The 12,993-nt window shown below is 53.1% G+C and overlaps 1 protein-coding gene across 4 annotated transcripts in view; it reads right to left on the bottom strand.

Annotated features, from left to right (window-relative positions):
- LOC127587008 (malate dehydrogenase, cytoplasmic-like) overlaps positions 1-11,757 on the bottom strand; it is a 26,417-nt gene extending 14,660 nt beyond the window's left edge. For all 4 annotated transcript variants that reach the window (XR_007958735.1, XM_052045110.1, XM_052045109.1 and 1 more), the window contains exons 1-5: positions 11,736-11,757; positions 9,268-9,366; positions 7,975-8,071; positions 6,739-6,914; positions 253-375 (exon numbers count right to left, since the gene is read on the bottom strand). Coding sequence is in view for 3 of the 4 variants with exons in the window: in XM_052045110.1 (XP_051901070.1) it covers positions 253-375; positions 6,739-6,914; positions 7,975-8,071; positions 9,268-9,366; positions 11,736-11,738 (498 nt within the window). In the remaining variant the exon portion in view is untranslated. The remainder of the gene's footprint in view (positions 1-252; positions 376-6,738; positions 6,915-7,974; positions 8,072-9,267; positions 9,367-11,735) is intronic.
- Positions 11,758-12,993: the final 1,236 nt, after the last annotated feature.

Raw genomic sequence — 12,993 nt, forward strand, 5'->3', positions numbered from 1 at the left:
TTCCCTCCCCAACTCTCTGTCCAATTCCTTACCCAACTCTCTCCCAAATTCCATCTTCAAATTCTCTCCCCAACTCTCTCTCCAATTCCCTCCCCAACTCTCCCTTGAATTACTTCTGGAGTTCTCTCCCTAACACTCTCAGCTCTCCTCTCCCTGCCACTTCCCCCAGCTGACATAGAGTGGATCTCCAAGCCCACGCTCTCCGGCTCCAGGGCCAGTTCCTTACACCCGGAGGTTTTCCCATTCTCCTACCTGCGCCTGGGCTCGGTTCTGATCCAGCCTCATCAGGCAGGTGAAGTTTTCCCGAGGGATGGAAGGCGCGGAGATCATGGAGACCAAGCAGTTAGTGTTGGCCAAGTCGCCCACCACCAGGACCTGCAGGCCAGAGAACGACCGAGGGTGAGAGGACAGAGGCGACAGAGGCCATTCAGCCCATCGAGTCTATGCCAGCCCATGGAGAAACACCATTCCCCCCACTAATTTCCCCTGTAACTTATTCCCCCCACATCCCCATCAACTCCCCACAGATTCTACCCCTCACCCACACACTGGGGCCAATTAACCCACCGACCCCGCACGTCGTTGGGATGTGGGAGGGAACCGGAGCACCCGGGGGGAATCCCACTGGGTCACAGGCAGAAGGTGCAAACTCCACACACACACACACACACACACACACACACACACACACACACACACACACACACACACACACACACACACACACACACACACACACACAACACCAGAGGTCAGGATCGAACCCAGGTCTCTGAGTCTGTGAGGCAGCGGCCCTACCCGCTGGGCCACTGCACCACCTGGGTTAATCCATACTGTTCATACAAACCTACTCTATCGCCCCGATCCAAACCCATGCACTCAAATCGCCAACGCACATAAGCCTATAGGCCAAATGTGCATGGGCACAGTGGTGTGTGTGTGTGTGTGTGTGTGTGTGTGTGTGTGTGTGTGTGTGTGTGTGTGTGTGTGTGTGTGTGTGTGTGTGTGTGTGTGTGTGTGTGTGTGTGGAGTTTGCACGTTCTCCCTGTGACCGCGTGTTTCCCCCCGGGTGCTCCAGTTTCCTCTCACATCCCAACGACGTGCGGGGTCGGTGGGTTAATTGGCCCCCTAGTGTGTGGGTGAGGGGTAGAATCTGGGGGGAGTCGATGGGGATGTGGGGAGAATGAAACGGGATTAACGTAGGAATAGTGTAAATATGTGATTGATAGTCAGCACAGACTTGGTGGGCCAAATGGCCTGATTCTGTACTGTATAACTCTATCACAGGCCTTCATGAGTCAGGGCACTGAGTAGAGAAGTTGAGACGTTATGTTGAAGTTGTACACGACATTGGTGAGGCTGCATTTGGAATATTGTGTTCAGTTCTGGTCGCCCTGCTGTAGGAAAGATGCCTTTAAGCTGGAAAGAGTGCAGAGGAGATTTACGAGGACATTGCTGGGACTCGAGGGACTGCTACGGAGAGAGGTTGAGCAAGTTGGGACTGTTTCCACTGGAGCGTGGGAGACTGAGGGGTGAGCTTATAGAGGTGTATAACATCATGAGGGGCATAGATAGGGTGGATGCGCACAGTCTTTTCCCCAGGGTTGGGGAATCAAGAACTAGAGGGCACAGGTTTAAGGTGAGAGGTGAGAGATTTACTAGGAACCTGAGGGGCTACTTTTTCACCCAGAGGGTGGTGAGTATATGGAACGAGCTGCCAGAGGAAGTGGTTGAGGCAGGTACATTAACAACATTTAAAAGGTACATGGATAAGAAAGGTTCAGAGGGATATGTGCCAAACGCGGGCAAATGGGACTGGCTTCGATAGGAGTCTTGGTCAGCTTGGACCAGTAGGGCCGAAGGGCCTGCTTCCGTGCTGTATGACTCTGTGACTCTCTGACAGCGTAAATTGCCCCTGGTGTAAGTGGCTGGTGTCAGTGGAGTGTTAATGAGCATGTATGAAAGGAAAGTAACTGGGAACTGAATACATTGTAGGGCTATATGAAATAACATTCCTTTCCAACCCAAACTCATCAATCTATAAGCTCTCTACAGTCCTGGAATTAAAGTAGCTTGCTCAAATATAGAACCAAATAACTTATCTGCAATTTAGATAATTATAGCATCCCCATTCATTACAAAACTACCATCCCACACTGATGCAGGAACCAGCTGTGGAGATATTTATAGACTTGCCTTTACTTCAATAAACCAATATATATTAGTTTGAACTTGTAACTTAGAGACATTCTTATATTGGTATTGGTATTGGTTTACTATTGTCACTTGTACAGTGAAAAACTTGTCTTGCATACCGATCGTACAGGTCAATTACATTAACAAGGCTCCATTGGACATACCCAGGAGTCCACACAGGGACAAGCAGAGTATGCTGGAGGGGTTTTAAACGACTGTCAGTGTCGGGGGTGTAGGTCTCGTTCTCTCCCTGTTCGGCTCCAAGCGAGGCGGTTGGAGGTTTCGACGAGCTTATAACCGGGAGAGATATGCTCGAAGAGGAGCTTCACTGTTGGAATGTTGCCAGGACTCGAGGGGCTGAGTTATAGGGAGAGAGGTTGGGCAGGCTAGGACTTTATTCTGTGGAGTCTAGGAGGCTTGAGGGGTGACCTTATAGAGGTGTATAAAATCACGAGGGGCACAGATAGGGTGAATGTGCACAGTCTTGTTCCCAGGGAACGGGAATCTGAAAATAGAGGGCATGGGTTTAAGGTGAGAAGGTAGAGATTTAAAAGAGACCCAAGGGGCAAATTCTTCACACAGACGTGGTCTGTATATGGAACGAGCTGCCAGAGGAAGTGGTTGAGGCAGGTACATTAACAACATTTAAAAGGCACTTGGGACAGGGATAGGAAAGGTTTAGAGGGACGTGGGCCAAACGTGGGCAAATGGGACTAGGTTAGACGGGCATCTTGGTCTGTATGGACCAGTTGGGCTGAAGGGCCTGTTTCCGTGCTGTGTGGGAGTTGGAATTGGTTTATTACTGTCACGTGTACCGAGGTCCAGTGAAAAACTTTGTTTTGCATGCCATCCATACAGATCATTTCACCACATCAGTGCATTGAGGTAGTACAAGGGAAAACAATAACAGAACGCAGAATAAGGTGTTACAGTTACAGAGAAAGCGCAGTGCAAGCAGACAATAAGGTGCAAGGGCCACAGCGAGGTAGGTTGTAAGGTCAAGGGCTCATCTTTAACGTACAAGAGGTCCGTTCAAGAGTCTTATAACAGTGGGACAGGAGCTGCCTGGTGGTGCATGTTTTCAAGTTTTAGTACCATGGGCAGGCATGGTAGTGCAGTGTTCCTCCGGGTGATCTGGTTTCCTCCCACATTCTAAAGACGTGCAGGTTAGGAAGTTGTGGGCGTGCTATGTTAGCGCCGGAAGCGTGGCGACACTTGCGGGCTGCCCCCAGAACACGCTACGCAAAAGATGCATTTCACTGTGTGTTTCGATGTACATGTGACTAATAAAGAAATCTTATCTCTTATCTTCTGCTCGATGGGAGGGGGGGAGAAGAGAGAATGTCCGGGGTGGGAGGGGCCCTTGATTACGTCGGCTGCTTTCCCGAGGCAGCAGGAAATGTAGACGGAGTCAGCGGAGGGGAGGCTGGTTTCTGTGATGCGCTGGGCTGTGTCCTCAACCCTCTGCGGTTCCTTGCGGTCCCGGGCGGAACAGTTGCCGTCCCAAGCCGCGATGCATCCAGATTACTCTACAATTCTAAGTGTCATCTTTCAGAAGCCCCCAACTTCACCCTTGTCCCACGCCCCAGGGTCGATGCAGCAGTGAATTTGGAGGCTCAGCTCCCTCACCCTCTTCAGTGCTTGGGGAATCTTGCTGTGCGCAGTCCCGCCTGCTTCCCCCTGCCAGGGGCATCACAGTCCGAGCTGCTGCCTGCCCTATGGGGCTTCCAGTGCAGCGGGATCGAGGGTTGGTACAGCTCAGTGCAGACGCAGAATGACACAGGCCAGTCTGATAGAATTACGGTACAGGTCCCCGGGGGGGGGGGGGGGGTGATCGAGCAGCCGAACTGCCCTTCCCCGGACTCTGTACTTTTATAGGTGCGGCCAATCGGAGCAGATTCGGAACAGGCGAGGATTGAGGGAACGTACTCGCCTCGCTCCCTGTTCCCAGGCCAGTTCCAGCGATTCACACGGCGGCTCAATGCTGCTCCCTAGGGGCAGGGAGCAGAACTGTAGCGTGCACGGTCTTCAACACACACAGACACACGCACAAATGTACACACACACGCACGACCGCAGGCACGCACAGGCGCACCAGTGCAAACGTGCGCAAGCGCACACAGGCCACACGCGCGTGCGAGAGCGCAATCACACACAAACATGCCCACACACACTCGCGTGTGCACATGCCACACATGAAGAACGTGAGCACGCGCTGTGCGCACACATTCAGGATCGCGCACGCACACGAGCTCACGCACGCACGTGCACAAGCACATGAGCGGACATACAAACATGTACAAACATGCATGCATTCACACCACATGCAGGCAAAATCAAAGACCCCACCCACCCGGGACATTCTCTCTTCTCCCCTCTTCCATCAGGTAGAAGATACAGGATCCTGAGGGCACGTACCACCAGGCTTAAGGACAGCTTCTACCCCACTGTGATAAGACTAATGAATGGTTCCCTTATACGATGAGACGGACTCTGACTTCACGATACTGCACTTTCTCTGTAGCTGTGACACTCTGTACTGTTATTGTTTTTACCTGTACTACCTCAATGCACTCTGTACTAACCCAATGTAACTGCACTGTGTAATGAATTGACCTGTACAAGCAGTTTGCAAGACAAGTTTTTCACTGTACCTCGGTACAAGTGACAATAATAAACCAATACCAATACATGCAAATATGCACACGCATTCACACACATGTACAGAGACACACACACAAATTCATGCAGGCAATGGTACACATGCGGGCACACACACCACACGCATGTATGTTTTTAGATTGTACAGCACAAACCCACAGGACATTTGCCCACTCTGTTCCATCCCTGTATGCTGCCCCACCACAGCCTCCTCTCTCCGTCTCCCCCATGTGTTTATCCAGCTTCCCCTTGAACCAATGCCCCCCCCCCCGCTCTCCCCCCCTCCCTGTGTGGGCAGAATTCCACATTCCTCCCACTTGTTGGGGAAGGGATTTTTCTCCCTGTTGGATCTGTCCAAGCCTCTCTTACACTGATGGCCACTGGGTTGTGTTGACCCCAGTCGCTATGGAGATGAGGACCCCACGTTCTCCCGCTGGATACAGCGAGTGATTTCCGAACCCTGCGATCCTTCACGTTCAGGCTGAGACGGAGCCCAGTGACTCCACTCCTCACTAACACCTTTCCTTAAGTACGAAGATCGATACCCGACACAAGTGAACCTCAGTGACGCACCGGGTAGAAGCGCTGCCTCATGGCTCCAGAGACCTAGGTTCAATCCCACCCTCCGGCACTTTGTGTGTGTGTGTGTGTGTGTGTGTGTGTGTATGTGTGTGTGAGAGTGTGTGTGTGTGGAGTTTGCACGTTCTCCCCGTGACCGCGTGGGTTCCCCCCACCCCGAGTGCTCCTGTTCTCTCCCACATCCCAACGACGTGCGGGGTCGCTGGGTTAATTGCCCCCCAGTGTGTGGGAGGGGGGGTAGGATCTGGGAGGAGTTGGTGGGAATGTAGGGGAGAATAAAATGGGATCGGTGTAAATGGGTGTCTGATGGTCGGCAGCGACCTGACGGGCTGAAGGGTCTGTTTCCGTGACTCCATGAAACTCACCCCACTCACGAGACGGGACTGGCTTCCTCTGAAAGGAGTAACGGTGTTACGGATATGGGCGGAGAGGTGGCAGATGGAGTTTAATCCGGCCAAACGTGAGGTGTTGCACTTTGGTCAAACGTAAAGGGACAGTACAGTGTTAACGGCAGGACCCTTAACAGCATTGATTTACAGAGGGATCTAGGGGTTCAAGTCCATAGCTCCCTGAAATGGCCGCACAGGTTGATAGGGTGGTAAAGAAGGCGTACAGCACGCTTGCCTTTACTAGCCAAGGAATTGAGTTCAGGAAGTTATGTTGCAGCTTAATAAAACTCTGGTTAGACCACATCTGGAGTACCGTATTCAATTCTGGTCACCCCATGACAGGAAGGATGTGGAGGCTTTGGAGAGGGTGCAGAAGAGGTTCACCAGGATGCTGCCAGGATTAGAGAGCAGGAGCTATAAGGAGAGGTTGGACAAACTTGTTTTTTTTTTCCTCTGGAGCGTCGGAGGCTGAGGGGAGACCTGATAGAAGTTTATAAGATTATGAGAGGCACAGATAGAGTAGACAGCCCGTATCTTTGTCCCAAGGGTCCAAACGTCTAATACTAGAGGGCGTGCATTTAAGGTGAGAATGGGAAAGTTCAAAGGAGATGTGCAGGGAAAGTTCTTTTACCCAGAGAGCGGTGGGTGCCTGGAATGCGCTGCCAGGGGTGGGGGTGGAGGCAGATACGATAGAGGGGTTTAAGAGGCTCTTAGACAGGCCCATGGATGTGCAGGGAATGGAGGGAGACGGATATTGTGCAGGAGGAAGGGATTAGTTTAGTGATATTTATAACTAGTTTGGCACAACACTGTGGGCCGAAGGGCCTGTTCCTGTGCTGTACTGTTCTGTGATCTATGAGAGAATCAGGGAAAGACAGGGGAAAAAAATTGGAGGAAGCCATCTGGCTCCTACCTTGACTGTCTTCTTGGCGTAAACATCCAAGGCGTGACCGTGCAATCTGAACTTTCGCGCGTTAGCCTTCAAGAGATCGTTCTGCTCCATCCCCTCCTGCATTGGCAGTGAATCCAGCAACACAGCAACGTCTGCCTCCCTGAAGCCCACCTCCTCCTGGTCCGTCACCACCACCCCTGTAGGAACAGGACACTCCGGTGAAAGCCCCCGCACAGTCCGGCCTCCGGTGGTCACCTCTGGCGGAACGTCTGCACGGAGTTTCCACGGTGTGATTTCCCGACCACCTCGCCTCCTCCCTTCCCCATTGGCCGCCCGAAACGCCCATCCTCAGCGCGCCCCACCTCTCCGCTGTGAACGGACCGGCTGGGAATTCAGTGCGTTTAGGACATGGACACAGGTTCGAATCCCACCATCGCATCACAGTCTGGGTCAGCAATTCCAATGGGCCAGAACGCAAGAAGCTGCAGAGAGTGGTGGACTCGGCCCAATACATCACGGGCACCTCCCTCCCCACCCATCGGGCATAGTGGCGCAGCGGGTAAACCTCCTCTCACCCGGCTCAGGAGACGCAGGTTCAACTCCGACCTCCGGTGCTGCGTGTGTGTGTGTGTGTGTGTGTGTGTGTGTGTGTGTGTGTGTGTGTGTGTGTGTGTGTGTGTGTGTGTGTGTGTGTGTGTGTGTGTGAGTGAAGTTTACACGTTCTTCCCCGGGTGCTCCAGTTCCCTCCCACATCCCAACGGCGTGTGGGGTCGGTGGATTAATTGGCCGCTGTAAATTACCCCACGTAGCGGTTAGTGTTACACTATTACAGCGCCAGCGACCCAGGTTCAATTCCCGCCGCCGTCTATAGGGAGTTTGTCCGTTCTCCCCGTGTCTGCGTGGGTTTCCTCCGGTTTTCTCCCACGTTCCAAAGATGTACGGGTTAGGAAGTTGTGGGCATGCTATGTTGGCGCCGGAAGCGTGGCGACACTTGCGGGCTGCCCCCCAGAACACTCGACGCAAAAGATGCATTTCACTGTGTGTTTCGATGTACATGTGACTAATAAAGAGATCTTATCTTATCTAGTGTGTGGGGTGGGGGGAAGGGACTGGTCTGAGAGCCGGCATAGACCTGATGGGTTGAATGGTCTTCTCGTACGTCAAGAGGTGGGACAGAGGGGTTCAGCCGGGCTGGGGTTTGGGGTTCATTCGACAGCCTAGCGGGCGTCTAGCCCGAGTCACGGGCATGTGCGTTACCTTGAAGGAGTTCGAAGGCGCAGTCCTGTAGCTCCATCGCCACCCCAGCCAACACTCCCAACATGGAGGGGCTGTCCATCAGCGCCAGGGCCACGTGCTGCAAGAGTAACAGAAGTGGTCACAGACTCTGGCAGAAAGGGTGCAAGGCACCGCAAGTCAATAAACAGAGGGAGGTGTGCAGACCTCGAGGGAGCGTGCACACCGGCCCTCCAGGGTTACAATGCAGCTTGGTAAAAAAAAACATGCAGGGGATCCTTGACTGTGTTAATACAGCATGAAGGCAAGGTGCAAAGTTTAACAGGATGCTGGAAATACTCAGCGGGTCGAGCAGCGTTTGAGAAGATTCGGCACGTTCACGAGGATTCGCTCAAACTTCTACAGGTGCGCCACACAGAGCATCCTATCCGGATGCATCACGGCTTGGTACGGCAACTGCTCTGCCCAGGACCACAAGAAACTGCAGAGAGTTGTGGACACAGCTCCCTTTAAATCTTTCCCCTCTCACCCTAAACCTGTGCCCTCTAGTTTTAGACTCCCCTACCCTGGGGAAAAGACTGAGACCGTCCACTTTATCGATGCCCCTCATAAACCTCTATAAGGTCACCCCTCAGCCTCCTTCGCTCCAGGGCAAACAGTCCCAGCCTGTCCCGTCTCTCCTTAAAACCTTTTTTTGCACTAAGGTCTTGCTTTTGCAGAGTTTTGTTTCACTATATGGTTTAGCTTTATGTGTATTTTATATTGTGTGTTGTCTGTACCTACGTGCCAATGACGCTGCTGAAAGCAAGTTGTTCACTGTACCTGAACCTCACCGCACTTGCGTACATGACAATAAACTCGACGAGAGTGGAGAGGGAGAGAGAGGGGGAGTGAGAGAGAGAGAACGAGAGAGAGAGAGAGAGAGAGAACGAGAGAGAGAGAGAGAGAGAGAGAGAGAGAGAGAGAGAGAGAGAGAGAGAGAGAGAGACTAAAGGTGGAGAGAGGGAGAGAGGTTGAGGGAGTGGAGAGAGGGGGAGAGGCTGAGGTGGATAGAGTGAGAGAGGGAGAGAGTGATAGAGACAGACAGAATGAGTGCAGAGGGGGTAGCCAGCTGAGGGAGTGGACAGTGGTGGATTGGAGAGATGGAGCAACTGTGCAAACGGAGGGAAGAGACGGACAGAAGAAGAAAGTGGAGAAAGGGGGGATGGAAGGGGGAGAGGAACAGACAGACCAAAGCAGCGGAGAGATACGGAGACGGAGAGAGTGGAGGGAGGGACGGGCGGTTGACGGAGATGGTGTGGGCTGTGTTGTACTCGCCTGCTCTTTCCCGTATACCTCTCCATTGGCTACGCTGTACAGCAGGGAGTAGGCGATCTGTCCAGCAGCTCCCGTCACCAGGACCTTCAGTGGATCAGCCTGCAACGCGACGTGTGGGAGAGAAAGTGAGCATCACAGCGAGATCACTAACATGCAGCAGGCAGAAGCTTGCCGGCATCCTCCACAAAGCTCCCACGTTCTGGTCTTTGATTATGTGGCCTCCAGGTAGATCAGTGGCAGTTAATCGACTTACCTCCTCTGTCAACAACAACACACAAAATGCTGGAGGAACACTCAGCAGGTCAGGCAGCATCTACGGAGGGAAGTGGACAGATCCGTCACCAGGATAGGAAAGAAGCTGGGAGGTGAGAGGTGGGAGAGGCAAAGGGCTGGAGGAGGAGGAATCTGGTAGGAGGGGGCAGCGGACCACGGAATAAAGGGAAGGGGGTGGGGAACCAGAGGGAGGAGATGGGCAGGTCGTGAGGGCGGGGGGCAGGGGAAGGAGAAGGGGTTTGGGGGGGGGATGCCACAGGAATGAGGGAAAACGGGGGGGGAAGGGGAAACAGAGGGGAGGGGTTTACTGGAATCGATGTTGAGGCCGTCAGGTTGGAGACTCCCAAGGCGGAATGTGAGGTGTTGCTCCTCCAGTCTTAGTCTGGCCTCGAGGTGGCAGTAGAGGGTACCCCGTCACATCCCTCATCTCCAAGCCCAGCACAACGGCAGGTCGTTCAGCCGCTCTGCTTTCTGCTGGGGCTTCTGCTCCACACCTGCCTCCCCCCAACCCCTCTCCCCTGTCGCCACTTCGGATATTGGTTTATTTGTCGTCTCGTGTACCGAGGTACAATGAGAAGCTTTTGTCCACGTGCCATCCGGACAGATCATTCCGTATGTAAGTACATCGAGGTAGCACCAAAGGAAAACAGAATACAGAATATAGTGTTACAGTTCCAGAGAAAGTGCAGCGCAGGCAGACAGATAAAGTGCAAGGGCCACAATGAGGTGGATTGGGAAATTCTTGACGTGTGAGAGGTCCGTTCAAGAGTCTTATAACAGTGGGATAGAAGCTGTCCTTGAGCCTGGTGGTACGTGCTTTCAGGCTTTTGTATCTTCTGCCCGACGGGAGAGGGGAGGAGAGAGAATGACCGGGGTGGGAGGGGTCCTCGATTATGTTAGTTGCTTTGCCGAGGCAGCGGGAAGTGTAGACAGGGTCAATGGAGAGGAGGCTAATCTGCAATGGAGGATAGGCAGATGAAGGAGGGGAGACTGGAGGCTTTCATTAGCCCTCCTCACCTGGATCCACCTATCGCTTGCCACAGAAAGAGTAGCTGGTATCTGGAATGGGCTGCCAGAAGAGGTGGTGGGGACAGGAACAGGGACAACATTTAATGAGTGGGGCAGAGAGGGATATGGAATTAATGCAGGCAAGTGGGGTCAGGATAGATAGGAGCGACGCTGTGGACCAAAGGGTCTGTTCCTATGCTGTACAGTTCTATGAGTCTGGCAGCAAGACCGTCCCACAGAGAACTCCTGTCTCAGCCACTGCAGTGGTGCATCTCAACCCCAACGTGTTGGGAGATGGAGGCAAATGCACACTCCTACCAGTCTACCAAGGCAGGAGCACCATGCAGCCAATCATACAGCAATGGGCAACTTGCAGCCAATCGTACGCCAGAGGGCAACTTGCAGCCAATCGTACAGCAGTGCGCAACTTGCAGCCAATCGTACGCCAGAGGGCAACTTGCAGCCAATCGTACACCACGGGGCAACTTGCAGCCAATCGTACGCCAGAGGGCAACTTGCAGCCAATCGTACAGCAGTGAGCAACTTGCAGCCAATCATACACCACCGGGCAACTTGCAGCCAATTGTACACCACGGGGCAACTTGCAGCCAATCGTACGCCAGAGGGCAACTTGCAGCCAATCGTACACCACGGGGCAACTTGCAGCCAATCGTACACCACAGGGCAATTTGCAGCCAATCGTACACCAGAGGGCAACTTGCAGCCAATCACAACGTTGGGGGCAATACGCAGCCAATCGAATGGAGCTGAAACCACCTGCGCCCAATCAGGAGGGGAGCCTTCCAATAAATTACGCAACGTCCAACCAATCCCGTGGCACCAGACAGAACGCAGCCAATCACACCAAAGAGGGCAGATTGTGACCAATCACAAAACAGAGCTCATCTTCTAGCCAATCATGTGTCAGGAAGCAACCGATAGCCAATCACACGTAGGTTAACGCCTTCCCCCGGCCGCCCCTATGGTGATTGACAGTCCGGGTGACCAATCAGCTGAGGAGCAGCCGGGGCCTGTGGTGCGCTCGGGAGCCTCGGAGCAGGCGGCCGATCAGCGGGCTCTTGCTTCGCCCGTGGCGCAGGGCTGAGGCCGCCACGACAGCCGCCGCCACCCAACCCCCGCCCCTCGCCCCTCCTTGCCGAGCAGGGGCCGCTGGAGGAACAACTCACCATGGCCGCGACGCCGCGGACTGACCCCGCCCCCAGACAACAGGCCCCGCCCCAGACAACAGGCCCCGCCCATCAGAAGCAAGCCCCACCCCCCTCTCTGTAATTTAAAGGGGCCGCCACCACCCAGGGCTTGCAGGAGGGAGCTGTGGATGGTTTGGTCTGGTTCACAGTCCATGTGTCCTGCAGAGGCGCAGGGTGGGGTTTTCTAGCCTAGTGTTAACCCCCATTGCCCCTGGCATTTCCCTTTGACTTTACCCCATAGTAAAGCCCAACACATCACGGGCACATCCCTCCCCACCATCGGGAGTGTCTACAGGAGCCGCTGCCTCAAGAAGGCAACATCCGCCATCAAAGATCCCCACCATCCGGGCCGTGGCGTCTTCTCGCAGCTCCCATCGGGCAGGAGGTACAGAAGCCTGAAGTCCCCACACCACCAGGTTCAGGAACAGCTGCTTCCCTTCAACCATTCGGTTCTTGAACCAACCAGCACAACCCTAATCACCACCTCAGTACAGCAACACTATGACCACTTTGATCAATTTGCACTAAAATGGACTTTTTTTTGTTCTGATTGCATTCTTTATTGTTAAAAAATTGTGTATAGTTTATGTTTTTCTTGTGAATGCTGTGTACCTGATGCTCTGTGCCTGTGATGTTGCTGCAAGTAAGTTTTTCATTGCACCCGTGCACACATGGACTTGTGCGTGTGACAATAAACTCGATTTTGACTTTGACATTGACATTCCCCATCGTTGTTTGGGAGGTGTCCAGTAATCAGACTGATGGGGCCGTCGTAATCCACTTTCCTGATGTGATCCCCAGTGGTAGGATCAGCCTTAGCAATCAATGAAAAGTCAGTTTCTATTTATACTTCAGTTGCTGGGAATCTGAAATAAAAATCAGAAAATGCTGGGAATACTCAGCAGGTCAGGCAGCATCTGTGGAGAGAGAAACGGTTAACATTTCAGGTCAAAGACCTCTCATCAGAACAGGGGACATTCTGATGAATGGTCCAGGGTGTGAAAGTTTAACTGCTTTCTCAGTCCACAGTTGCTGTCTGACCTGCAGAATTGTGCCAGCGTTTTCAACTTTTACTGCCAATCCCAATCTACCTCACTATTGTCTGCCTGCACTGCACTTTCTCTGTAACTGTAATAGTTTATTCTGCATTGTTAACTGCTTTTCCCTTGTAAGCCAGGCACGGTAGTGTAGCGGTTAGCATAACGCTATTACAGCGCCAGCAACCCGGGTTCAATTC

Source organism: Pristis pectinata, chromosome 38 (genome assembly GCF_009764475.1).
Source record: "Pristis pectinata isolate sPriPec2 chromosome 38, sPriPec2.1.pri, whole genome shotgun sequence".
In the NCBI taxonomy this organism is placed as follows: Eukaryota; Metazoa; Chordata; class Chondrichthyes; order Rhinopristiformes; family Pristidae; genus Pristis; species Pristis pectinata.